The 26,417-nt window shown below is 40.7% G+C and overlaps 1 protein-coding gene across 1 annotated transcript in view; it reads right to left on the bottom strand.

Annotated features, from left to right (window-relative positions):
• LOC126163155 (hepatocyte growth factor-regulated tyrosine kinase substrate) overlaps positions 1-26,010 on the bottom strand; it is a 108,471-nt gene extending 82,461 nt beyond the window's left edge. The window contains exons 1-3 of the mRNA XM_049920089.1: positions 25,689-26,010; positions 25,500-25,584; positions 5,120-5,195 (exon numbers count right to left, since the gene is read on the bottom strand). Of these exons, the coding sequence (XP_049776046.1) occupies positions 5,120-5,195; positions 25,500-25,584; positions 25,689-25,725 (198 nt within the window). The 5' untranslated portion in view covers positions 25,726-26,010. The remainder of the gene's footprint in view (positions 1-5,119; positions 5,196-25,499; positions 25,585-25,688) is intronic.
• Between the last annotated feature and the right edge of the window lie 407 nt (positions 26,011-26,417).

Genomic DNA, 26,417 nt, shown 5'->3' with positions numbered 1-26,417 from the left:
TGTCTTGCTACGCCACAACAAATAGTAATTTTATAAATAACTAAAGGAATAGTAGAGGGGATGAGTTGTCGATAGACATATAAATAAGACTGAAAACTTAGCTTGTGTGAGTTCAGAAGAGAATTCCTATTCATCCTTCCAGCCAAGTCCCACAACCTGTTCCTTAAATGTTGCCTAAGCTCTGAAATCCCCCTCCTCTTCCCCTCAACAGCCTGAACATAAAATTCCTCACTCTGGATGCCACCCCTCTTCTCACAATGACCTTCAGGTTTTCACATTCCACTGATCCCTATTCATCACTACCTGATATTACAGAGACAAAGCTCCATGAACCAGGCACTCCTGGGCCATCTCTGCTCCGCTCCCTCCATGAGATACTGTTATTATGCAGCACAAACTACCAACACCATGTCGCTCAAATTGAAACTCTTCCCCTTCTACACAGGAAAACCTCAGCTCACTTACACATTAGTTCCCCAATCATACTATAATCATCAGTGGAGACTTTATCATCTAATAATTAATTATTAAAACTGCAGTTCTGATAGCGGTGGGAGTTATGAGACATCCTGTGAAACTTTATGTAAAGCATTTTCTGAAAATTACGAGTACTTAGAACAGATAGTTAGGAACCCCACTCATGATGTGAATAAACTGGATCTTGTGGCAACAAGCAGACCTAACCACTTTGAGGGTGTCCACATTGAAACTAGTGTCAGTGACCATAATGCAGTTGTGGCAACAATAATTAACAAAGAACAACTAAAACAAGCAGAAAAATACATATGTTCAGCACACTAGACAAAAAAATCAGTAGTGTCATATCTCAATGAGGAAACAAACTTTCAGCATAGGGCAAGAACATGCACAGGAACTCTGGCTCACCTTTGAAAGAATACTTGAGCATGCACTGAACAGATATATACCTAGTAGAACAGTTCATAATTGGAGGCAACCTCCATGGTACAGTCACTGTAAAGAAACTTCTAAAGAAACAGAAATTACGGCTTAATAGGTGTAGAACAAAGCGCAGAGTTATAGATAGAGAGATTCAGAATGAAACACAGTGGGTTGTCAAGAGAGCAATGCATGATGCCTTCAATGATTGGCGTAATCTTCCACAAAACCCAAAGAAATTTTAGCTGTATGCAAACACTGTTGGTAGCACCAAAGTTCGTGACCACTCCATAGTGAATGAGACAGGAACTGAAATTGAGGGTAGCAAAACAAAAGCTGAAACGCTTAACTCCATTTTCAAATGTTCCTTTTCATAGGAAAACCCAGGCAAACTGTACCAATTTAATCCTCATACTACTGAAAAGAAGAATGAAATAAGAATTAGTGTCAGTGGTGTTGAGAAACAGCTGAAGTTGTTAAAATTGAACAAAGCTCCAGGGCTCAATGGAATTCCTATCAGATTCTATATTGAATTTGCGGCTTAGTTAGCTCCTCATCTAATTATAATCTATCATAGATTCCTCTAACAATGCCCACTTCTTGTAAAGAGGCACAGGTCACACTGTCTTAGCATTTCTTCAAGTAACCACTCCTTTCTTTACTCCATTTTAGTTTTCTACATCTTTCATTTTCTAACCTATCTATTTTTGGTCATCCCCTTCACACCTCTGTTACATACAATGCACTTGGCTTTTCACTCTTATTAATGCATGCACAGTGTTTTAGCAGTAATCTCTGTCTTACCTATTACCCTGTCTTCCACCTTTAACATTTCAAATCTCATCTAGTGCAGTCCCCACCAATCAATCTTTCCTTCTCATCCTGTTCAGTAAGTCTCCCCTGATCCAGGGTTCTGGGTGACTCTGGTCCTTTACCTAAACCTCTTCAGTCCTTTTCCTTCACTCCTCCTACTTCTGCTGATGTAAAATCTTTTTTTTATGTGTGTGTTCTGTTGATGCCACTTGGTGAGTAGATTTTTTATCTATCCCATTACCTTATATCACTTCATAACGGAATATATACTAACAATGTTATGGAAAGGATAAACTGCTACTCAGCATATAGAGGAGATGCTGAGTCACAGACAGGCACACCAAGAAGACAGTTAAACAAGAAAACTTCTGAAGTAGACAACAAAATCAGTGGCCAGAGATAGTTGTCATGTGTGCGTGAGCTGTTCCTGTGTGAGCATTGTCTACTTTAGAAGAATATCTTTTGGCCAAAAGCTCGTGCTGAAAGCTCACATGTCTAATAGTCTCTTCGTTACGCCTATATGTGACAACATCTGATTATTAGCAATCTACTCTTTTCATAACATTGTCATTATTCCAGCACCGATTTTCCACTGTTGGAATACATATAATACACACACAGTATATGTGACAGCACAGGAGATTCTATTCACCTATTGGTGATGGAGGAACAACTACAGCAACAATGACAGAAAAACATATTAGAATAACTGCTAGTTTTTGGAATTATTACACAGATGCTTCTTCACAATAAGACAAAGTAGGATAAAGTAACACAGGGGCAACATTTATGTTTTAAGACACTACTCTTTATTGACCCACAGCTAGGAGGAACTCACTTCCGCAAGAATTCTGTTGGCATAGATGGTATCTCTTCAAGATTACTGAAGGAGTGCTATAAGCCAATAAGCAAAATACTGTGCCACATATTCAATGAATCCATCCAGCACGGGATTGCTCCAGAGACTAAAGTATGCTATTGTCAAACCTCTCTTTAAAAAAGGCGATAAAGCCGACGTTACCAGCTATCGGTCTATCTCCTTTTTAACAACCTTTTCTAAAATTCTTGAGAAATTGGTTCAGAAAAGACTTATTGAACACCTCATGCATTATAAGGTATTAAATAGTAGCCAGTTCAGATTTCAACAGGGTGTATCAACAGAACAAGCTATTTTTTCCTTCACCCATCAAATCTTAAGAGTCATTTAATAATAAATTATCTCATGTTGGTATCTTCTGTGACCTTTCTAAGGCCTTTGATAGTGTTAATCATGAAATCCTCTTAGCAAAGGCTGAATATTTTGGTATAACTGGCTCAGTTGGCTCATGGATTAAATCCTACCTAGCTGGAAGATAGCAGAAGGTCATGTTGAACGACTCTGAGGGGTACTCTGTGTCATCTAGCTGGGGCTCTATTGGCTGTTCCTCAGGGCTCTGTACTTAGCCCCCTTCTCTTCCTCATCTTTAGCAAAGACCTTCCCTAACATACTAGCTTTAAAACTCACTTTACTCTTTTTGCTGATGACACCTCTATCCTCATCAACAAAACTCCCAACCTCAGTCTTGAGGAATCTACCAATATTGTCTTGGTTTGTAAATAATGGGTTATCACTAAATGCTAATAAGACCCTGTTTGTGCATTTCCAAGTAAGGAAAGAAATTGAGGCTCAATTAAGTATTACATTGAATGGTAGTGAGTTACTACAAGTTGAGTCAACCAAGTTTCTGGGTGTACACATTGACAACAGTCTAAAATGGTCTGACCATATTTTGCACCTCCACAAAAAACAGCTCAGCAACATTCGCTGTTCGTATTATTTCCACTGTATGTGACCGAGACACCACAAAAACTGCTTATTTTAGTTATTTCCATGCATTATTGCTGTATGGTATAGTTTTCTGGGGTAATCAGCCACTACCCAAAAAAATATTCATTGCCCAAAAGAGATTTATTAGGATAATGAGCGGAGTCCAGCTGTAGTGTTCCCTTCTCCTCAGGGTTCTGCCGTGAAAAATATAAAATAGAAAATCTGATTGGGTTTGGAATTTTGGTGGTTTCAGTTACGGATAAGGCGGACTTCGTATTATTGATTGAGATCGTGCTGTAATTTGACCGTGCATGGCAGACCGGGTCGGCAACAATACGAAAAGCGACTGTACGGAAAATAGCATCAGAAACTAATTGAAATTTACCTTATAATCTTGTTAGATATGCAGTATTAATTACAATGTAGTCTTCATGGCTGTCCTCCTAATTTCTCTTGTAGGACGACCCGTCTTTCACTTTTCTCCGTCTGTTGAAAACTTCTTCAAGTCACTGTCATGATCAATTTACAAATTTGATGATAACCACCTTGAATGACTATTGTAACAACCTCGCTTTGTAATGTAATTTTAATTTCCACCCAAAAGCACATTCAACACATCGCCAAAAAATACACGTCTTTCGTATGAAGACAAGAGAGAGAGTGAGAGACATCAATTAGTTGTTAAAAACAAAAACCTACGCAAAAGTAAAAAGACGAACAAAATTATTTATAAGAATCGGTCGCTGGCGCAGCGCTCTTCTGCGTGCGCGATCGTAAATTATATCTTTGTATTGGCGGAGGTGCGGAAGTCAAAGTACCATTACACAGCCTACACATTATTGTAGAAACCTTTTCAGAAAATTAGGGATACTGACAACCGCATGCCAATATATCTACTCCCCGTTATGTTTCATTGGTAAAAATGGACAATCGTACAAAACCAATGATTCATACCATACCCACAATACCAGGAGGAAGATGGACCTCCATTATGAATCAAAAAACCTTACTATTGTACAAAAAGGAGTCCATTACCTGAGCTGCAAGGTGTTCAATGCTCTCCCACCATCACTGACATTACTTATCCACGAGCTTCCCAAATTTAAACAACAGCTCAAACAGTATTTATTAGATAATTCCTTCTATTTGGAACAAGAATATTTCAGTAGAGTTAACTGTATTTGAGTTTTTCATTTACTAATTTGATGTGCTATTGCGCATGACGATACTCACAATCACTGTTAACATTACTGTGTCTTTCATTTAGCTATTAAGATCTACCATATTTTTTAATGTAATTTTTTTTATATCTATTAATGTGTATTTTGTCTTATACCAGATATCCTCTTGCAAGAGGTACTCTTATGTATTCCTTTTATATTATTTGTAACAATTCTGACACGTTCTACATCTATGCGAATGCCTCCCAGTATTGGATTTACAGGATATAAAGAAAGAAAGAAATAAAATACAGCATCTGCTTATCAACCTTTTTCTTACTTCCTACCTTCCCTTCTTCTACACGAAGTGGCAGATAAAAATTCGAAAATATTAAATTCTTTTTGCATAAGGTAAATTTTAAAAGAATATTAGAGAACTTACCAGAAGCCCAAACATTGCAATATGAGGGTTTGCATTATAGAGTTTCTTCTTAATTGCAGCAAGAGCATACTTTGGCCTGAAATATAAGTAGAGAAATTATAGCAAATTAAATGCATGGTTGTCATGAAATACATATGTGCAGGCTTGCATATCACTTCCATTTCATGAGAAAGAAATGATAACCAGAAATCGGTGAAAAAAGACAAAATATCAATTTTTCTTTCAAAGATATCTTTCACACTAATTTTAATCCAGTCTGCCAAACATATCTAAAGTTTTAACACAATACTTATTTTGGATTTATCTGCAGTCCTAAGTGCAAACAGTTTATTACTTTACCATATTCAGTACTGCTCAGTGACTAAAAGGTAACATGCCATAGTTATCCCTCAATTTTTATTCATAGCATTTTAATACATAAAATATTTTTAGTGATTGTATCCCTACATGAAACACGGATGGATTAACTTCAGCTAAGATGCTCAGTTACAGAAGAAGGCTGAAGATTAGATGCATAGATCACATAACTAATGCGGAGGTACTGAATAGAATTGGGGAGAAGAGAAATTTGTGGCACAACTTAACTAGAAGAAGGGATCGGTTGGTAGAGCATGTTCTGAGGCATCAAGGGCTCACCAATTTAGTACTGGAGGGCAGCGTGGAGGGTAAAAATCGTATAGGGAGACCAAGAGATGAATACACTAAGCAAATTCAGAAGGATATAGCTTGCAGTAGGTACTGCGAGATGAAGAAACTTGCACAGGATAGAGTAGCATGGAGAGCTGCATCAAACCAGTCTCTGGACTGAAGACGAGGGAAACATTCCACTTGGGAAAAATATATATAAAAAAAACAAAGATGCTGTGAATTCCCAAACGAGAAAGCGCTGGTAGATAGACACAATAAAAAACACACACACAAATTTCAAGCTTTCGCAACCCAAGGTTGCTTCATCAGGAAAGAGGGAAGGAGAGGGAAAGACGAAAGGATGTGGGTTTTAAGGGAGAGGGTAAGGAGTCATTCCCGTCCCGGGAGCGGAAAGACTTACCTTAGGGGGAAAAAAAGGATGGGTATACACTCGCGCACACACACACATATCCATCCACACATATACATACACATACCGACACAGGCAGACATATGTAAATGCAAAGTGGTTGGGCAGAGATGTCAGTCGAGGCAGAAGTACAGAGACAAAGATGTTGTTGAATGACAGGTGATGTACGAGGGGCGGCAACTTCAAATTAGCGGAGGTTGAGGCCTGGTGGGTAACGGGAAGAGAGAATATATTGAAGGGCAAGTTCCCATCTCCGGAGTTCTGACAGGTTGGTATCAGTGGGAAGCATCCAGATAACCCGGACGGTGTAACACTGTGCCAAAATGTGCTGGCCATGAACCAAGGCATGTTTAGCCACAGGGTGATCCTCATTACCAACAAACACTGTCTGCCTGTGTCCATTCATGCGAATGGACAGTTTGTTGCTGGTCATTCCCACATAGAACGCTTCACAGTGTAGGCAGGTCAGTTGGTAAATCACGTGGGTGCTTTCACACGTGGCTCTGCCTTTGATCGTGTACACCTTCCGGGTTACAGGACTGGAATAGGTGGTGGTGGGAGGGTGCATGGGACAGGTTTTACACCGGGGGCGGTTACAGGGGTAGGAGCCAGAGGGTAGGGAAGGTGGTCTGGGGATTTCATAGGGATGAACTAAGAGGTTGCGAAGGTTAGGTGGACGGCGGAAAGACACTCTTGGTGGAGTGGGGAGGATTTCATGAAGGATGGATCTCATTTCAGGGCAGGATTTGAGGAAGTCGTATCCCTGCTGGAGAGCCACATTCAGAAACTGATCCAGTCCCGGAAAGTATCCTGTCACAAGTGGGGCACTTTTGGGGTTCTTCTGTGGAAGGTTCCGGGTTTGAGGAGATGAGGAAGTGGCTCTGGTTATTTGCTTCTGTACCAGGTCGGGAGGGTAGTTACGAAATGCAAAAGCTGTTTTCAGGCTGTTGGTGTAATGGTTCAAGGATTCCGGACTGGAGCAGATTCATTTGCTATGAAGACCTAGGCTGTAGGGAAGGGACCGTTTGATATGGAATGGGTGGCAGCTGTCATAATGGAGGTATCTGTTGCTTGTTGGTGGGTTTGATGTGGATGGGTGTGTGAAGCTGGCCATTGGACAGATGGAGGTCAATGCCAAGGAAAGTGGCATGGGATTTGTAGTAGGACCAGGTGAACCTGATAGAACCAAAGGACTTGAGGTTGGAGAGGAAATTCTGGAGTTCTTCTTCACTGTGAGTCCAGATCATGAAGATGTCATCAATAAATCTGTACCAAACTTTGGGTTGGCAGGCCTGGGTAACCAAGAAGGCTTCCTCTAAGCGACCCATAAATAGGTTGGCGTACGAGGGGGCCATCCTGGTACCCGTGGCTGTTCCCATTAATTGTTGGTATGTCTGGCCTTCAAAAGTGAAGAAGTTGTGGATTAGGATGAAGCTGGCTAAGGTAATGAGGACAGAGGTTTTAGGTAGGGTAGCAGGTGATCGGCGTGAAAGGAAGTGCTCCATCGCAGCAAGGCCCTGGACGTGCGGGATATTTGTGTATAAGGAAGTGGTATCAATGGTTACAAGGATGGTTTCCGGGGGTAACAGATTGGGTAAGGACTCCGGGCATTCCAGAAAGTGGTTGATGTCTTTAATGAAGGATGGGAGACTGCATGTAATGGGTTGAAGGTGTTGATCTACGCAGGCAGAGATACGTTCTGTGGGGGCTTGGTAACCAGCTACAATGGGGCGGCCAGGATGTTTGGGTTTGTGAATTTTAGAAAGTAGGTAGAAGGTAGGGGTGCGGGGTGTCGGTGGGGTCAGGAGGTTGATGGAGTCAGGTGAAAGGTTTTGTAGGGGGCCTAAGGTTCTGAGGATTCCTTGAAGCTCCACCTGGACATCAGGAATGGGATTACCTTGGCAAACTTTGTATGTAGTGTTGTCTGAAAGCTGATGCAATCCCTCAGCCACATACTCCAGACGATCAAGTACCACGGTTGTGGAACCCTTCTTAGCCAGAAGAATGATGATGGATTGGTCAGCCTTCAGATCACTGATAGCCTGGGCTTCAGCTGTAGTGATGTTAAGAGTAGGATTAAGGTTTTTCAAGACAAATTGAGAGGCAAGGCTGGAAGTGAGAAATTCGTGGAAGGTTTGGAGAGGGTGATTTTGAGGAAGAGGAGGTGGGTCCCACTGTGGCGGAGGACAGAACTGTTCCAGGCAGGGTTCAATTTGGATAGTGTCTTGGGGATTTGGATCATTAGGAGTAGGATTAGGATCATTTTTCTTCGTGGCAAAGTGATATTTCCAGCAGAGAGTGCGAGTGTAGGACAGTAAATCTTTGACAAGGGCTGTTTGGTTGAATCTGGGAGTGGGGCTGAAGGTGAGGCCTTTGGATAGGACAGAGGTTTCGGATTGCGAGAGAGGTTTGGAGGAAAGGTTAACTACTGAATTAAGGTGTTGTGGTTCCAGATTGTGTTGATTGGAATTTCGAGGTTTTGGAGGGAGTGGAGCTGGAAGTGGGAGATTGAGTAGATGGGAGAGACTGGGTTTGTGTGCAATGAGAGGAGGTTGAGGTTTGTTGGAAAGGTTGTGAAGGGTGAGTGAGTTGCCTTTTCGGAGGTGAGAAACCAGGAGATTGGATAGTTTTTTAAGGTGGAGGGGGGCATGCTGTTCTAATTTGTGGTTGGCCTGTAGGAGGATGCTCTTGAACAGCCGGTGTGGATGTGGGAGAGGAAAGACTGAGGACTTCTTATTAAGGATAGAAGTTGACGGGTGTGTTCATTGGCTGAGTTGATGTGTAGGTGAAGAATTAGGCGGGTGAGTGCCATGGATTGTTCAGTTTGGAACTGGTATAGGGACTGATGGAAAGAAGGGTTACAGCCAGCGATGGGAACTTTACGTGTGAGGTCTTTGGGGGTAATGCCAAATGTCAGACAAGCCTGAGTAAATAAAATATGGGAGTGTAATCCGGCTAGGGTGAAGGCATGTTTGCAGAGGGAATGTAAATAAAACTTAATGGGGTCGTTGTGGGGATGTTGTGAGGGTGACATGGTATTAGAAGGTGGAAAGTGTAACATGAGGCTAAAGTGAAAATAAAAATAAAAATATATGGAGAGAAATAAAGGTGAACTAGAAAGCAACTTGAGTACTGGTATGAAAAAAGTCTAAAAAGTGTTGGTTAAAGCTGTGCTATGTTGATCCTGTGGTGAACTTAGGTTGGTAAACAACGATGTGAACAAAGGTTAGGTAGTTGTATTGCCTACAAAACACGTTAAAAGGTGGAAAAATTCGGGAAAATTTCAAAAAACCTGCGTGTAAATGTATTAAAATGACTGGTTGTGCAGTGCAGATTATGAAAATGAGGCTAACAATTGTCTGGCGAAGAAATAATAATGTTAAAACCTGTGGGAAGCTGCTAAAAAATGATCGGTTATGTGGGAAAAACGGGAATGGAAATAAAGCGAAAGTTGTTAGAACTGGCCGAAATGGTTGTTTAATAGGTGAAATGAACTGAAGCTGTGAAATAGTATTCACGAGGTTACACGAGAAATGTTTGTAAACTGGGAACGGTGGATTTTATAGCAGCGGTAGTGTTGAAAGCGGTGAAAATTTTTTTGGATATGGTTTGGAAGTAAGTTATGTATTACTGAGTATATATGGGCAGGATAAAACTGTATGGTAGATTGCGGTAAAAAGGGAAGGTGAATACAAAGTGAAACTACTTGCACAAACAAAAAGAGAAAGTAAGATGACTGAAAAGATATTGAAAGGCAAGAGTGACAATAACAAACATAATTGTTGGGTTCAAATTAATGATATGAATATAATAGAGGGAAACATTCCACGTGGGAAAAGTATATATATAAAAAACAAAGACGCTGTGACAAACCAAACGAGAAAGCGCTGGTAGATAGACACAATAAAATACTATTTCACAGCTTCAGTTCCTTTCACCTATTAAACAACCATTTCGGCCAGTTCTAACAACTTTCACTTTATTTCCATTCCCGTTTTTCCCACATAACCGATCATTTTTTAGCAGCTTCCCACAGGTTTTAACGTTATTATTTCTTCGCCAGACAATTGTTAGCCTCATTTTCATAATCTGCCACCACACAACCAGTCATTTTAATACATTTACACGCAGGTTTTTCGAAATTTTCCCAATCTGCACATACACAGACACAAGCAACTGTTGGTTGCGAAAGCTTGAATTTTGTATGTATGTTTGTGTGTCTGTCAACATGCCAGCACTTTCGTTTGGTAAGTCACATCATCTTTGTTTTTAGTTATATTTTTCCCACGTGGAATGTTTCCCTAAACATTCCACGTGGGAAAAATATATCTAAAAACAAAGATGATGTGACTTACCAAACAAAAGCGCTGGCAGGTCGATAGACACACAACCATACACACAAAATTCTAGTTTTCGCAACAAACGGTTGCTTCATCAGGAAAGAGGGAAGGAGAGGGAAAGACGAAAGGATGTGGGTTTTAAGGGAGAGGGTAAGGAGTCATTCCAATCCCGGGAGCGGAAAGACTTACCTTAGGGGGAAAAAAGGACAGGTATACACTGGCGCGCGCACACACACACATATCCATCCGCACATACCAAATGCGGATGGATATGTGTGTGTGTGTGTGTGTATGCGCGCGCGCGAGAGAGAATGTATACCTGTCCTTTTTCCCCCCCTAAGGTAAGTCTTTCCGCTCCCGGGATTGGAATGACTCCTTACCGTCTCCCTTAAAACCCACGTCCTTTCATCTTTCCCTCTCCTTCCCTCTTTCCTGATGAAGCAACCGTTTGTTGCGAAAGCTTGAATTTTGTGTGTACGTTTGCGTATCTATCGACCTGCCAGCACTTTTGTTTGGTAAGTCTCATCATCTTGGTATTTTTTTTTTTTTTTTTTTTTTTTTTTGTGTCTTTAAATGAACGACACTAGAGGCTGATGGCAGTGTGTTGGAATGTCTTACTGTGTTACTGCTTTGATTAGCAATGTCCTTTCAGCAGTTCATGTATATCTGTTTATTTCCACAACACTTCCATCTGACTAACCATCTCCCTATGCTTTGTTAACACTCAGTGCACTGTAATCTAAAAAACACCTCCAGTCCTGGACTTTAAAAAGTATGCCTTTTTCTCTTCTCCAGAACAATCTACTAGGTGGTTAAAAGCTTTGACAATCTTCTTTCATCTATGCAGGATCTCATTTCATCATCACAACATGAGTACCAAAACTAAGTATTGTCGATTGCTGTGCACAACAGCAGTAATTAACAACACATTCTACACTGCCGGCGATCATTTTGTGGCTACACAAAAGTTCTTTCTCCCACATGCTCTACTTCCCATAGTAACTGACACAATATTAACAACAAATAAGTTGAGTTTGTAAAGACTTAGTAGCAAAAGTAAATAATCCCATAAAGCTTTAAAACATGCTGAATAAGTTCCACAGTAAACAATCACAGACACTACAGAAGAGACTACTCCTGATTATAGAAACTTGAACACACTTTCTATCTGTCTGGAGGAATAAAATCTACAGTCAATAATTTCAGAGAGTAATGAGGACATTCAAGAAAAGTTATATGAAGCATTAACACAAGAAATAGGGTACACAGATCTCACTGTACGTGCAAGTGCTGCTGTGCAGTGGGCCCATTTTTGCCATCCTATGCCACTCTGACCGAATATACCAAATGTGTAGCAGCAACCTAAAAACTGTGTTGGAAAACTTAACCCTGACAGTATCAATTTCAAATACAAATTCCTGGTGGACCACACTGTTGCTGTCAAAACTAATAAGCAAAACAGTCTTGCTCCTGGATATTTGGAAAGACGAAAGATAACTGTTTAAGAGTCCTATCAACACTGAGGTCATCAAAGGCAGTTATATTTGGAGCTGGTGTGGTGAAACTAAGCACCTGATCCCACCTGTCTGCTTTGGCCATGACACAATAGTGTGGTTCGTGATGGGCAAGGTGTTTTTTGAGTTGGTTTGTGTTTGTAAATGTCTTGTTGTTGTATTTCTGGTACCGCGCAATGCGAATTTGGAATACGCGCAAGACGGCATGGACGTCAAAGACCCCTAGAGGTCTCTGCACCATCACGCCGTAAGCCGTAGTGGCGCGCACCTCCTGGCCCATGTTTAATGTGAGGACGCCACAGTGGAACATGTGGTCCCAGCGGCCAATAGCGGCACCCCGATCATGTATTTAAGCGCCTGCCTCTCGCTCAGACAGTGAGTCTAATCATTGCGTGCATCTTGACACATCGCCTCGACAATAGACAGCGTGTTTACCATTCTTTGTTTTCATTACTAGTGGACATCCTGGATTCGTTTGGTTGTCTCTGTCACCCTGTTGCTTCTTGCATGTCGTCGTAAGGTCTCAATCAATCGTCCGTCGTCGTTTCGTGTCCGTGCTTTCCGTTCGTTTGTTTGTTCGCAGGCCACTCTCTGTTTGGGGTCCCGCCGTGCTTTCTCAGCCACCCCGCAACTGTTCCAGTCGCGGTTACAAAATTTTTGGCGATGAGGTAAACGGTGGCAGTTGTCAGCATAGAGGCGAATTTGGTCTGTCTTCTGGGGCAACAGCAGCAGCTCATGCAGCCGCAGCAGCTCCAGTTAGACATCTTAGAACAGTTGTTGCGGTTGCTAACAGACAAAGTCGATGCCCGGGACACACTACCACAACAGCTTCCGAGTCTTCGGGTGTCCAGTGCTTTCCCACGTCCGCTGCCGTTCCCACCCTTTAATGACGCTAAATAGGGCTGGGAAACCTACTTATATCAGCTGAAACAACATTTCACGGCTTTTCAAGTCACAGGCGACTCCTTGTAGCGGTCGTTGTTTTTGTCTTGGGCTTCCCCAGACATGTTCTCTCTTCTCTGCAAGTTGGCACCATTGTCCGATCCTGTGGCTCTCTCGTTCCAGGAGATATGCCTTTTGCTGACAAACTATTATTCCCAACGCTACCAAGTGGTCGACTCTCGGCTGCAGTTCCACCAGTACCATAAACAGCCTGGTCAATCATATCGTTGCTGGGTCACAGACTTGCAGGGTCTCAGCCGTCTATGCGATTTTACGTGCACCAAGCAGCAATGTAAGGCTTTGTATGCGGACTCCCTGATCCGGAATGTGGTGCTTCAATTGGCTCCCGATCCTGAGGACTGTACTGCGGCACTGAAACTCTATAACCCCTCCTTGGAAGAGATTTTCCACAATGCAAACTCCTTTGAAATTGCTCAAGCGGCCAACGAGCGTCTTATGGCGCAGCCGCAGGTGGCGGCAATCAAGGCGTGATGGCGGGTTCCGCCCTCACGACGTCGACGCGGCCTGGCCGACAGAGGCCAGCGCTGTCGTGACTCCTCATAGTCCGACGTCTCTATGGCATCGGCGCTTCCGATCGCCCCTCGTCACCACCCGCGCAGAACACTTCCATCTTGCCCACAGTGCTTTACTGCACATTCTCATTGTTCCCATCACTGGAAAACGTGCACGCTGTGTAACAAGGAGAGCCACATCCGTTGGTTTCTCGTAGTCGCTCGACTCACTCCAGTCCTGCCCCTCCTGGGCCTCAAGATACAGTCCATGCTCTGCAATCAATCATCCCACAGGATGACCCATCAGCGCCGAAGCTTTTCCTCACGCTCTGCCTTTTCACTGAGGATGTCAGTTTTCAGGTCAACACTGGGGCCACAGTCTCCCTGATTAATATGGTGACACACACCCAGCTGGGCTCTTCTGAGTTGTCACCACCTTCTCGCCGTTTGGTCGCCTACGGAGACCGTTCCATTCCCCTCCGTGGGCAGTTCGTCGTCCAGGCGACGTACAAGTGTGTTCCCCGGCACCTTACCTTCTTTGTCGTCGACCAGCTCCTTGCCTCTTTGTCGTTTACCATCCATCGGCTTTGAATATTTTTGGCCTGGATACGTTTCAACTGTTTGGCTTTTCAATTTCTGACGAAGTTAAGGTCATTTCCACGTCTGTTCCTTTTCAGGACTTGGACGATCTGTGCTCCACTTTTGCGCCATGGTTTGCAATGGATCTCTGATGTGCTTCTGGTTTTCAGGCGCACCTCACCCTATGGCCGGATGCGCAGCTTCGCTTTTTCCTGGCCTGGCCCCTTCTGGTGGCCTTACGGCCGGCAGTCAAGCAGGAACTTTATCAGCTCCAGGCTGCTGGCGTTTTGGACCCTGTGACTTACAGTGCCTGGGAGACGCCATTGGTGGTCATACGGAAACCCAATGGGTCCTTTTAGCTGTGTGGGGACTTCGGCACTACTGTCAATGCTCAGTCCCTCATTGACACTTACCCCATTCCCCGACAGGAAGACCTTCTCGCCAAGCTTGCCAGGGTAAAGTATTTTTCAAAGATCGACCTGGCTTAGGCGTACCACCAGTTACCCTTGGATGCCGAATCTCAGAACATCATGGTTATCAACAAACCTCTCAGATTGTATAAGTACAAGTGCCTTCCCTTTGGTGTCTCTTCTGCACCGGCCATTTTCGAACGGTTCCTGGAGCAGCTTACACAGCCTATCCCCTCGTGTGTGAATTATCTGGATGACATCTTTGTCACCGGGCATTCCCGCCAGGAACATTTGCGAAACCTCAGCGCCTTATTTCATGCTCTCTGCAGGTTTACGCTGTCAGCTGGACAATTCCCCCCCCCCCCCCCCCCCCCAACCGGAAGTGGAATACTTAGGCCACTGGCTTAGCAAAGATGGCGTCCGCCCTTCGGGTCGTAATGTCGTGGGGCCATTGAGGCCCTTTCTTGTCCCAAGGACTTAGCTGAACTCCAGGTGTTTTTGGGCAAGGTTACTTATTTTTAAAAGTTCTTGCCCCAGGCTGCCACCATTGCTCAACCCCTCAATCACTTGCGTCACAAAGGAGTACCTTTTGATTGGACTCCTGCCTGTGACCAGGCTTATCTCCATTTAAAGGTGATGCTGGAGTCCGCCCCTTGCCTTACTCCCTCCCAGTCTACAAAGGAGAAGGCTTGCAAATCACTCGTATGACCCATCCTAAAATAACAATAACAACACTCAATAACCATTCATATTATCATAAAAACTACAGCAGTTAAAAAGTCGAGAATGATGAGATGTTCTCAAAAGCCACATAGCTTTATGAAGATGCTTTATTCGCAACTACCAGCTTTGTGTCAGTATAGACGCATCTTCAGATTTATACTGGTTATATTTCCATATATAGATGGACAATACCCCCCATGAACCATAGATCTTGCGTTGGTGGGGAGGTTTGCGTGCCTCAGCAATACAGATAGCTGTACCGTAGGTGCAATCACAACGGAGGGGTATCTGTTGAGAGGCCAGACAAATGCATGGTTCCCGAAGAGAGGCAGCAGCTTTTTCAGTAGTTGCAGGGGCAGCAGTCTGGATGATTGACTGATCTGGCCTTTAACACTAACCAAAACGGCCTTGCTGTGCTGGTACTGCGAACGGCTGAAAGCAAGGAGAAACTAAGGCCGTAATTTTTCCCGAGGGCATGCAGCTTTACTGTATGGATAAATGATGATGGCGTCCTCTTGGGTAAAATATTCCAGAGGTAAAATAGTCCCCCATTTGGATCTCCGGGCGGGGCTACTCAGAAGGACGTCGTTACCAGGAGAAAGAAACCTGGCGTTCTACAGATCAGAGCGTGGAATGTCAGATCCCTTAATTGGGCAAGTAGGTTAGCAAATTTAAAAAGGGAAATAGATATAGTGAGAATTACTGAAGTTCGGTGGCATGAAGAACAAGACTTTTGGTCAGGTGAATACAGGGTAATAAGTACAAAATCAAATAGGGGTAATGCAGGAGTAGGTTTAATAATGAATAAAAAAATAGGAGTACGGGTAAGCTACTACAAACAGCGCAGCGAACGCATTGTTGTGGCCAAAGACAGACACGAAGCCCATGCCTACGACAGTAGCACAAGTCTATATGCCAACTAGCTCTGCAGATGGAGAAATTGAAGAAATGTATGATGAGATAAAAGAAATTATTCAGACAGTGAAGGGAGACGAAAATTTAATAGTCATGGGTGACTGGAATTCAATAGTAAGAAAAGGGAGAGAAGGAAACGTAGCAGGTGAATATGGATCAGGGGTAAGAAATGAAATAGGAAGACGCCTGGTGGAATTTTGCACAGAGCACAACTTAATCATAGCTAACACTTGGTTTAAGAATCATGATAGAAGGTTGTATACATGGAAGAACCCTGGAGATACAGACAGGTTACAGATAGATTATATAATGGTAAGACAGAGATTTAGGAACCAGGTTTTAAATTGTAAGACATTTCCAGGGGCAGATGTGGACTCTGACCACAATCTATTGGTTATGAACTGTAGATTAAAACTGAAGAAACTGCAAAAGGGTGGGAAATTAAGGAGATGGGACCTGGATAAACTGACTAAACCAGAGGTTGTACAGAGTTCCAGGGAGAGCATAAGGGAACAATTAACAGGAATGGGGGAAAGAAATACAGTAGAAGAAGAATGGGTAGCTTTGAGAGATGAAGTAGTGAAGGCAGCAGAGGATCAAGTTGGTAAAAAGATGAGGGATAGTAGAAATCCTCGGGTGACAGAAGATATATTGAATTTAATTGATGAAGGGAGAAAATATAAAAATGCAGTAAAGGAAGCAGGCAAAAAGGAATACAAACGTCTCAAAAATGAGATCGACAGGAAGTGCAAAATGGCTAAGCAGGCATGGCTAGAGGACAAATGTAAGGATGTAGAGGCTTATCTCACTAGGGGTAAGATAGATACTGCCTACAGGAAAATTAAAGAGACCTTAGTAGAAAAGAGAACCACTTGTATGAATATCAAGAGCTCAGATGGAAACCCAGTTCTAAGCAAAGAAGGGAAAGCAGAAAGGTGGAAGGAGTATATAGAGGGTCTATACAAGGGCGATGTACTTGAGGGCAATGTTATAGAAATGGACGAGGATGTAGATGAAGATGAATTGGGAGATATGATACTGCGTGAAGAGTTTGACAGAGCACTGAAAGACCTAAGTCAAAACAAGTCCCCGGGAGTAGACAACATTCCATTAGAACTGCTGACGGCCTTGGGAGAGCCAGTCCTGACAAAACTCTACCGTCTGGTGAGCAAGATGTATGAGACAGGCAAAATACCCTCAGACTTCAAGAAGAATATAACAATTCCAATCCCAAAGAAAGCCGCGCAGGATTAGCCGAGCGGTCTGAGGCGCTGCAGTCATGGACTGTGCGGCTGGTCCCAGCGGAGGTTCGAGTCCTCCCTCGGGTATGGGTGTGTGTGTTTGTCCTTAGGATAATTTAGGTTAAGTAGTGTGTAAGCTTAGGGACTGATGACCTTAGCAGTTAAGTCCCATACGATTTCACACACATTTGAACATTTTTGAATCCCAAAGAAAGCAGGTGTTGACAGATGTGAAAATTACCGAACTATCAGTTTAATAACCCACAGCTGCAAAATACTAACGCGAATTCTTTACAGACGAATTGAAAAACTAGTAGAAGCCGACCTCGGGGAAGATCAGTTTGGATTCCATAGAAATGTTGGAACACGTGAAGCAATACTGACCTTAAGACTTGTCGTAGAAGAAAGATTAAGGAAAGGTAAAACTATGTTTCTAGCATTTGTAGACTTAGAGAGAGCTTTTGACAACATTGACTGGAATACTCTCTTTCAAATTCTAAAGCTGGCAGGGGTAAAATACATGGAGCGAAAGGCTATTTACAATTTGTACAGAAACCAAATGGCAGTTATAAGAATCAAGGGACACGAAAGGAAAGCCGTGGTTGGGAAGGGAGTGAGACAGGGTTGTAGCCTCTCCCAGGTGTTATTCAATCTGTATATTGAGCAAGCAGTAAAGGAAACAAAAGAAAAATTCGGAGTAGGTATTAAAATCCAGGGAGAAGAAATAAAAACTTTGAGGTTCGCCGATGACATTGTAATTCTGTCAGAAACAGCAAAGGACTTGGAAGAGCAGTTGGATGGAATGGACAGTGTATTGAAAGGAGGATATAAGATGAAAATCAACAAAATCAAAACGAGGATAATGGAACATAGTCGAATTAAGTCGGGTGATGCTGAGGGAATTATATTAGGAAATGAGACACTTAAAGCAGTAAAGGAGTTTTACTATTTGGGGAGCAAAATAACTGATGATGGTCGAAGTAGAGAGGATATAAAATGTAGAAGAAGGGATCGGTTGGTAGGACATGTTCTGAGGCATCAAGGGATCACCAATTTAGTATTGGAGGGCAGCGTGGAGGGTAAAAATTGTAGGGGGAGACCAAGAGATGAATAAACTAAGCAGATTCAGAAGGATGTAGGCTGCAGTACGTACTGGGAGATGAAGAAGCTTGCACAGGATAGAGTAGCATGGAGAGCTGCATCAAACCAGTCTCAGGACTGAAGACCACAACAACAACAACAACAACAACAACAACAGATGGACAATTACAAAGTCCCAGCTTTTGGGAAGTTACTCATGTTAAAAGTCAAAACACAGTGGTGGGTTGTCATAATAAAATTGAGCACACACTAAAAACACTTGTAAAAATGTGCAAAGCATGACTGCTGAATAAGCCAGGCCCACGGCAATAGGTGGTACTGAATACCTCCCTTGCTGTGTACACACTAAAAACATCCATAGCATTGCCAATAATTCGAAATATGGTAATGCATTGTCAGTTATTACAGCATGAGGTTTGCCTACTTTGGGTATGTACGCTTTTATGGGAGATATTGAATGTATACATAAAAGGGCAGCAGAAATGGTTATCTTAGGTTTGTTTGACAGATGGGATAGTGTCACAGACGTGTTAAAGAAACTAAACTGGTAGACTCAAATATAGATGTAAACTATCCCGAGGAAGCCTACTAACAACGTTTCAAGAGCCAGATTTAAATTACGACTAAGAATATACTGCAGGCGTAGTCCATATCAACTCAGGCAGGCTAGGAAAAAATCTTACCTTCACAGTCTCTGATGTTATTGAATTTAGCATATGTTAAAATGAAAGACTTAATAAAGAACACGTATTTTTATTTTTGTTTTCTCCAAAAGAATTTCTGCTGCGAGATACAGTCCCCCAAAGATGATATTGCGCATACCATTTTGATGAAGCGAATTTTGGAAAAAATTTTAAAATACTGTATCTCTGGAACAGTTCTAAATATTTTGTTGGTTTTTTTATTTGAAAGATAGTTGCTTTATGATTGCAAAGAAATCTTCCATTTGGACTTATCTGTCAAAGTTCTTTCACTATAGCATTCTGAACTTTTTTAAATAATTTATGGAACTTTTTTTCCTTCAAAATACCAATCCATAAAATTTTGATTTTCTCCTGTTGCTTAGTACCATATAGATCCACATTCCCTGAAATGTAGAGCTTCCACTTTCAGGTTGAACAGGTTTTACAAACAACTAGAATTTTTGCCATACATAAAACCTGTTTTATTATCACATAACAGGCTCATAAAAATCAAAACCTAGCCTTATTTAAAATAATTTTAGTTTTGAAAGATGAGTAAGAGACTAATTTTTAAAGCATTTTAAATAGTTCCAAACTGTATGTGAAAGGTTCAAAGACTTAAAGGTTTCAATTTATACAACTTCTGTCCACTCTGTTTTGTACCGAAATTAGCCAGCCAATTAACTGAAAATGTGTTACACTGCTTCAGTATCTTCCTTTGATATAGAGTGATGCCTTCCTGTTGAACCAATAGGAATTGGAGCACTTAACAGTCTTCAAAACAGTGTGAACAGGAAGTGAGCACTGATAGCGTTGTTGCTGCCCTTCAGCTGGAAACCTATATCCAGCAGCTGGTCCATTTGGTAGCATAAAGTTCACTACAATTTCGTTTAACTCTTAACTAGTGTCTACAATCTCTGAAAACCACCAGTCAGAGTCACACACACACACACACACACACACACACACACACACACACACACACACACACACACACACACACCACAAACGTTCCCCTTCTCACGTTGTTAATCTGAATATTATCCTGCTGTTACTGAGGTGTTCGACAAACGAATGAAATTTCTTCTTTCTTGCTCTTTAAAGTGTGTGCAATATGAGTTTGCCCATCACTTTTGAGTCCAAAAATGTGTCTTCTGAATTCCTTTTACAGGAGTAATTTGTTTGGACCAGTCTTCTTTTTTTTCTGCTGACGGAATTCTTCGATTTCCTCTTTGGACAAAAGAATGAGGGCTTTGGATGTGTAAGATTTCACGACTCTCATAAAATCCTCAGCATTCTGAATCACAGCTGTATTTAGTCTGGAAAGATTTTTTTTTTGTAGCACGGTGCTTCAGCAGGCCTCCTACACCACACAAGGCCCCTTCCTGCAACCAGTAGCACTGAATACTCAGTCAGTTGGCACAAGCGACTTACTCAATTGAAACAGCTGGTAATGAATTTTAAAGTAAGACGGAGCACATCAGAAATAATGATGATCTTCTCTGCCCCTGTTTGTAATTGAAGAATTTTGCCATTGCTAGCAAAGCAATTGCCGAGTCATGTCCTGAGTTATCACTTATAACTGCAATACTTGGGGCATTGTTTTCAAAACATGTCACTCCTGTAAAAATTGAAACCTGATCATTACTCCAATGATACCCTTCTAATTCTTGTGGGAGAGTTACAGACCAGTTCCCAGCAAAATCACAGTGAAGCACTAAACATAGTTCCTTAGCCTGGCACACCCTTTCACTTCTGCAAAGTTGTGTTTTTGCAATTTCTTCATATGTTGGTGTGTTACTCCTTTCACTGACCATTTATGAAGTTAGTCAATGAAACTGTCAAAGGCAACAGTTTTCTTAATTATTTCATTTTCCTCGCATGTCGCATATCTAATTTCTGCAGAGTTATGTGATTCGCCTTCCAGGCCAAGTGTTTGTAAAGATCGTCCTCCCTTTCCAGGGCAGTCACCACATTCTTGAAACAAACAAGCCTCTCGCTTTAAGTCACAGACTACCAATGACTTCACACGCCCAACCAAGGTGTCGTACATCACGTGCTCCGGTAAGTTCCTCAAAGTTACCACACAAAGTTCGAAATTTGTGCACTACACACACAGACAGACAGACAGACATCGCTATGTGTGTTTCGAATTGCCCAATTATTTGATCTTCCAATGTGTGAAGTTGTATAGTTGCTCTTATAAACTGCAAAGTTTCTTTAATACTGAGAGTCATGTACCTCTTCACTTTCACAAACTTTTGACCTTCAACTGTTAGTGTCTTTTTTGTTCACACTATGATGAGAACAGTACCATTTATCTTCCAGATAAAATGACTGTGATATTTGAACTTTAGCTGCTTCTAACGAATGACCATAATAAGGATCTGGTCTTCCGAAGACTCCTTTCACAAACCTCATATTTCTTGATTTGTCTTCCATGTACTTTGATACTGATGGAACGTGGTTAAAAATTGTTTTCTTTCAAAATGTCTCTGGAATAATAGTTAAAACTTGCACCTTTTCACTGTAGGATGCACAATATTTGACAGCTGAATTGATATCTGCGAAAAATTCCTGGCAAGAGGTGTAACAGTGCTATGGTTCATTTCCTTCTTAAGATGGAATTTCTACTTTGGAGAGCGTGGTCAGTTTTGCTGTAGTGTATTCATCCATAGCTTTAGTAATTTCTCTGCGCTTTCTTGATGCATTGAGCTTATGACTCGACTTCACTGACCATGGTTTCTTAACAGGACCTCTGATTCAGTGTATTTAATTCTTCCTCTATTGATCTGCATCATCTGCACCATGGGAGGCTTCACCTTGTTCAGATACTATCATTGTTGTTATTCTGTCAAAATATTTAGAACACAAAAAGTCGTCACTGGAAACCTCTTCACTTTGAAACAGTATTCAAATGAGAATGCTTATTCCCAACTTGAACAAAGTCTGTTTTTTTGTTTGTCTTGTATAGGCCTATCACTCTTTCATGGATATACAAAAAGTCAGCACACTTCACGCTCCTGAGGTCCCAGTTAGAAGACATTTCAAACTGTCCTTTTCACAAAACACACTGCAACTGTGTCAGCTGGCAAATTCCTCATGAAAACACAGAACTCACTGTATGGTCTCAGATTTCTAAGGAGCCTCTTCAGTAAACAAATTAGCACTGGACAACTACAATACAGAAAACCTGCAATGAACAACCACGACAAAGAAACTGACAAGACACTATTACAAAGTGTAAGAAATATCTGCAACAATGAAAATGAAAAGAAATAATTGCAACAAACAAAGCGATAAGAAATAACTGCAAGAAAGACAATAGGAATAAACACTGTAACAAAGAAATTAGTAAGAAACAACTTCAGTGAAGACATACATTGCCCTTGAAAGTTAAAAAAATGATTTTTTAAAATAAAACCTGTCCAAATTAAAAATGGTACAGAGAATATAGTACTAGATGGTGCTAACCAACAGAAAAAAATCTAACTTTTCTGGATTGACATCTTTAAAAAAAAATCCTGTAAGTTATTTAAAAATAAAAAATTTAAAAAGAACTTTGACAGATATGTCCAAATGGAAGACACCATTGTAATCATAAAGCAATTATCTTTCAAATAAAAAAAAAAAAACTCTAACAAAATGTCTATAACTGTGACAGAGATACAGCAGTTTAAAAATTTTTCCAAAATTTGCATCTTCAAAATGGTGTTTGCAGTGTCATCTTTGGAGTCCCATACCTCGGGGCAGGAACTTGTTTTGAAGGGGAAAAAAAAGTGTTCCTTACTTACTCCATAATTTTAACATATGCTAAATTCAATAACATCCAAGACTATGTCTACTGCAATAAACTGCCAATAACCATTAAAAAGTTGGTTTCGGATAAGGCACAGTTTAAACAGAGTTTGAAAGACTTTTTGATAGGCAACTGCTGCTACTCTATAGGTGAATTTCTTAACAGGAACTGTTAGACCAGCTTAAGTAAACATGCCTGTTAGATTTCAGTTTTGAAATCACTTTGTCACAATAGCCAAGATTAGGTATTTAGAGTGTGATAAATTTATTAAAGTGCATAACTATGTTTCGTTCTGACACTGTATTAATTCTGTAAATATTAGCAGTTCGAGTTTGCTGTAATGTGTTCACCTATTTTGTCAATCTGCCGACAAATGACCACCAAGCTAGTGAGTATTCTATTCAAATGATTTATGTTTTCTATGATTACTTTCAGACTTGTTCCACATCCATGAAAATCATCTCATTTTAGGGTCTATGGAACAAAAACTGAATCTAATTTAATCTAATCTGTAATCATCATAATAAAAAAGCAAATGTCTGTCTCTGCGTGTGGTGTATGCTTTCATTATTCATTACTTATATGAACACTTGTATATTTTTCTGCATATTTTAAATTACATCAGTAATTCCATAGATGAAACAGCAAGCTATAGCCTACACTACAAACAACAATGTTAACAGGGAAAAAATTTCAACACATCTTATTAAAATTATGCACAGAAGCAATCAACAAACCAATACTAAACTGACTGGAAGAGCAGTATTGCCATAACAGTTGGAAATAAAAATAGGAGAGTCTGTTCACACATTGACGCAACAAAGGGACAAAAACTGGAGGTTGGAAATTAATTTGAAAGTGCAGTGAACAACAAAAGTACAAAATCAGAACACATTTTTCATCTGTTGTGGTTCACGTTCTAAAGTCCATCCATGTGACCTCAAACTCCATGAAATGTCTGAATTATGAGGATCTGTTGATGTCAAATCATGCAGTAAATTTTCAAGTCCACAATATTGAATTATGGTGGGTGAGTTGAGTTTAGCTTAGCTTTTTAGTGAAACATTTTTACAACACTTCGCCTTGATGTGGAATGTGTCAGTATATTTACAAATAAGATACATTTTCTCTAAGATAGCATGGCTACATGCTGGATTTTTTGTAGTAATCTTAGTTTACAACAAAATTTAACAACTGTGACCTAACCACAAACATACTATCTACTTAGAAATCCATTTATACAGTAGTGGTTTTCGAGAAGCAGCTTTTTCAGTTTTAGAACTTTCATTACCATATTATCTACCAATGTGTCTAATTCACAGGGGAGTTGGTAACATATTCCTTAAGCTGCATACTTTGCTCCTTTCTGCACACTATCAAGGTTAAATAATAGTTGAAGATATTTTATACCATATGTTATATTTCTGCATACTATTATTTCCAAATAATGTCTTTCTTCACAACAATCAACATAATAGAAAAACGTATTATGAAGCTGCTCTCTCTCTCTGTGTGTGTGTGTGTGTGTGTGTGTGTGTGTGTGTGTGTGTGTTTAATTGGCCCATTTACTATCAATTTCTGTGTTTGTATTTTTGTTATTTATTTACTTGCCCATTATCACAGAAATCCACTCTTTGCACACTCTCGGTATTTGTGTTCTATTTTTATATTTAGGTAATAACAAGGTCATTAACGGGGGGACAATCTTCTTTTATTCACATTCAACTGAATATTAACAAAGGATTTTTATGTATCTTGTGAAGTTAATAGCCCTGTCTGAACAGTTTGGCAAACACTGCAGAAAACGGTAGTTTCACCAGATCAATCCTAGATTTATGGTGAATAATAATTTGGTAGCAGTAGTCTTTAATCCTCCTTCAGCAGCTGTAGTTGTATACACCGAAATCAACTGCAACCAGTTGCATAAGAGAAATTTTATTTCCTTAACCGACTTCAGGCACTTAGCGTCCTCCTTCAGAAGGTTATACTCATTATTTGCGAGAGTCAACAATAAGATGCTGTCAGCATGTTGATGTGGTTCATACTGCCTCTACAAAAATGGTGTAAAAAAGCCAAACAAGTGCCGACATCATGCCAATAATACTGTAGTTGCAAACAATGAAATTAAACGCGAATTTTGAACAGAATGTTGACGTGAAAGTACAGTACACGACCCGTGAAAAATGAAGTAGCCTACGCCTACACATAAATATATTAAGTTAAACATTCAGTGAAGAGCGGGCGAAGGTGGTTTAGAGATTTCCTACACTAATAAAAACAGATCGCTTGGGATGCAGCGGCATTATATAGAAACATAAAAATCTCGGTCCGATTGATTAGTATAAGAGTTTATTACAAGATGATAAACTACACTCTACCAAATTGATATTCAGAAATTTCTCTTTATTTAACCCCTATGGGAGAAAATACTTACCAACATGTTTCAATGTTCACTTAAACAGCACAAACTGGGCTGATCCAAACATCCTGTTTCGGATGAGGATAGAAAGAAATATCCTGTTTCGGAAGAGGATAGAAAGAACACTGTGTTAAATGATACTTACTGAACATCTCCTTGTCTGATTTGGTCACATATTTGAAGAATTGTAGGCCAGTCCGGTTCTAATCTCAAATTGCTTGTCGCCTTATCTAGGAAATAAATGACAGGTAATCCAATTAAAGCAATTTCCGAACAAAACTTCTGTGTTATATTACACGTCACCTTAGTGAAAGAAATCGTCTGTAAACCGTACCAAGTAACTTATCAAAACCCGACGAAGAGCGAAACATCTTCTCAACAATTGTGAAGCAGGCAATCAACTGCCTATTAGATGATTAGTTGTCACAAAACCAGACGCGTAAACCATTAGTCACAAAACAGCTGACAATGACGCACGTTATTCAACGATAACTGTATTATCTTTCCTCAGTCTGCTTTTGCGGTTTTTTAGTCTGTTACCACTACACCAACGTTGAATAATTTACATGTTACCATTCGTGAGACTTTATTGTTATAAGAATACGCGAAAGTCGTTTAGTTCATTAATTAGTATTCATTTGTGGTATTTACTCGTAAAACATTTATTAGATATTTATTTATCAGTAAAAAGTATAGTCACTCCGCAAAAGCCACAGCGTAAACTGTAAATCCACTTCGCGCATGCTCTGCGGCTACTTGACATCCCAACGAAACAGTTAACAAAAGGAAAAATCAAACTTAAAACGAGAGAGATTGAAAGGTTTATTATATTGTTGCGTAAATATTTCTGTTTTCAGAAGAAAACTTTTAAAATTTATAGGTGCGCATGCCTTTCATATTGGTTTTTAATTCCTGATAATCATTTACATCTAATTGCAGTACGAAAAAAGCCATGTACGTAGTTTGCGTATGTGAATACGGCATTGTGTAGGAAGTAGAATTGCGCTATGCTACAAAGCGTATTAACGTGACTGAAGCTATGCCACACCGAATTCCTCTGCTC

This window comes from Schistocerca cancellata, chromosome 2 (assembly GCF_023864275.1).
Source record: "Schistocerca cancellata isolate TAMUIC-IGC-003103 chromosome 2, iqSchCanc2.1, whole genome shotgun sequence".
Lineage (NCBI taxonomy): Eukaryota > Metazoa > Arthropoda > Insecta > Orthoptera > Acrididae > Schistocerca > Schistocerca cancellata.
Note: the sequence above shows the minus strand (reverse complement) of the source record. Positions and strands in the feature narration are given on the sequence as shown.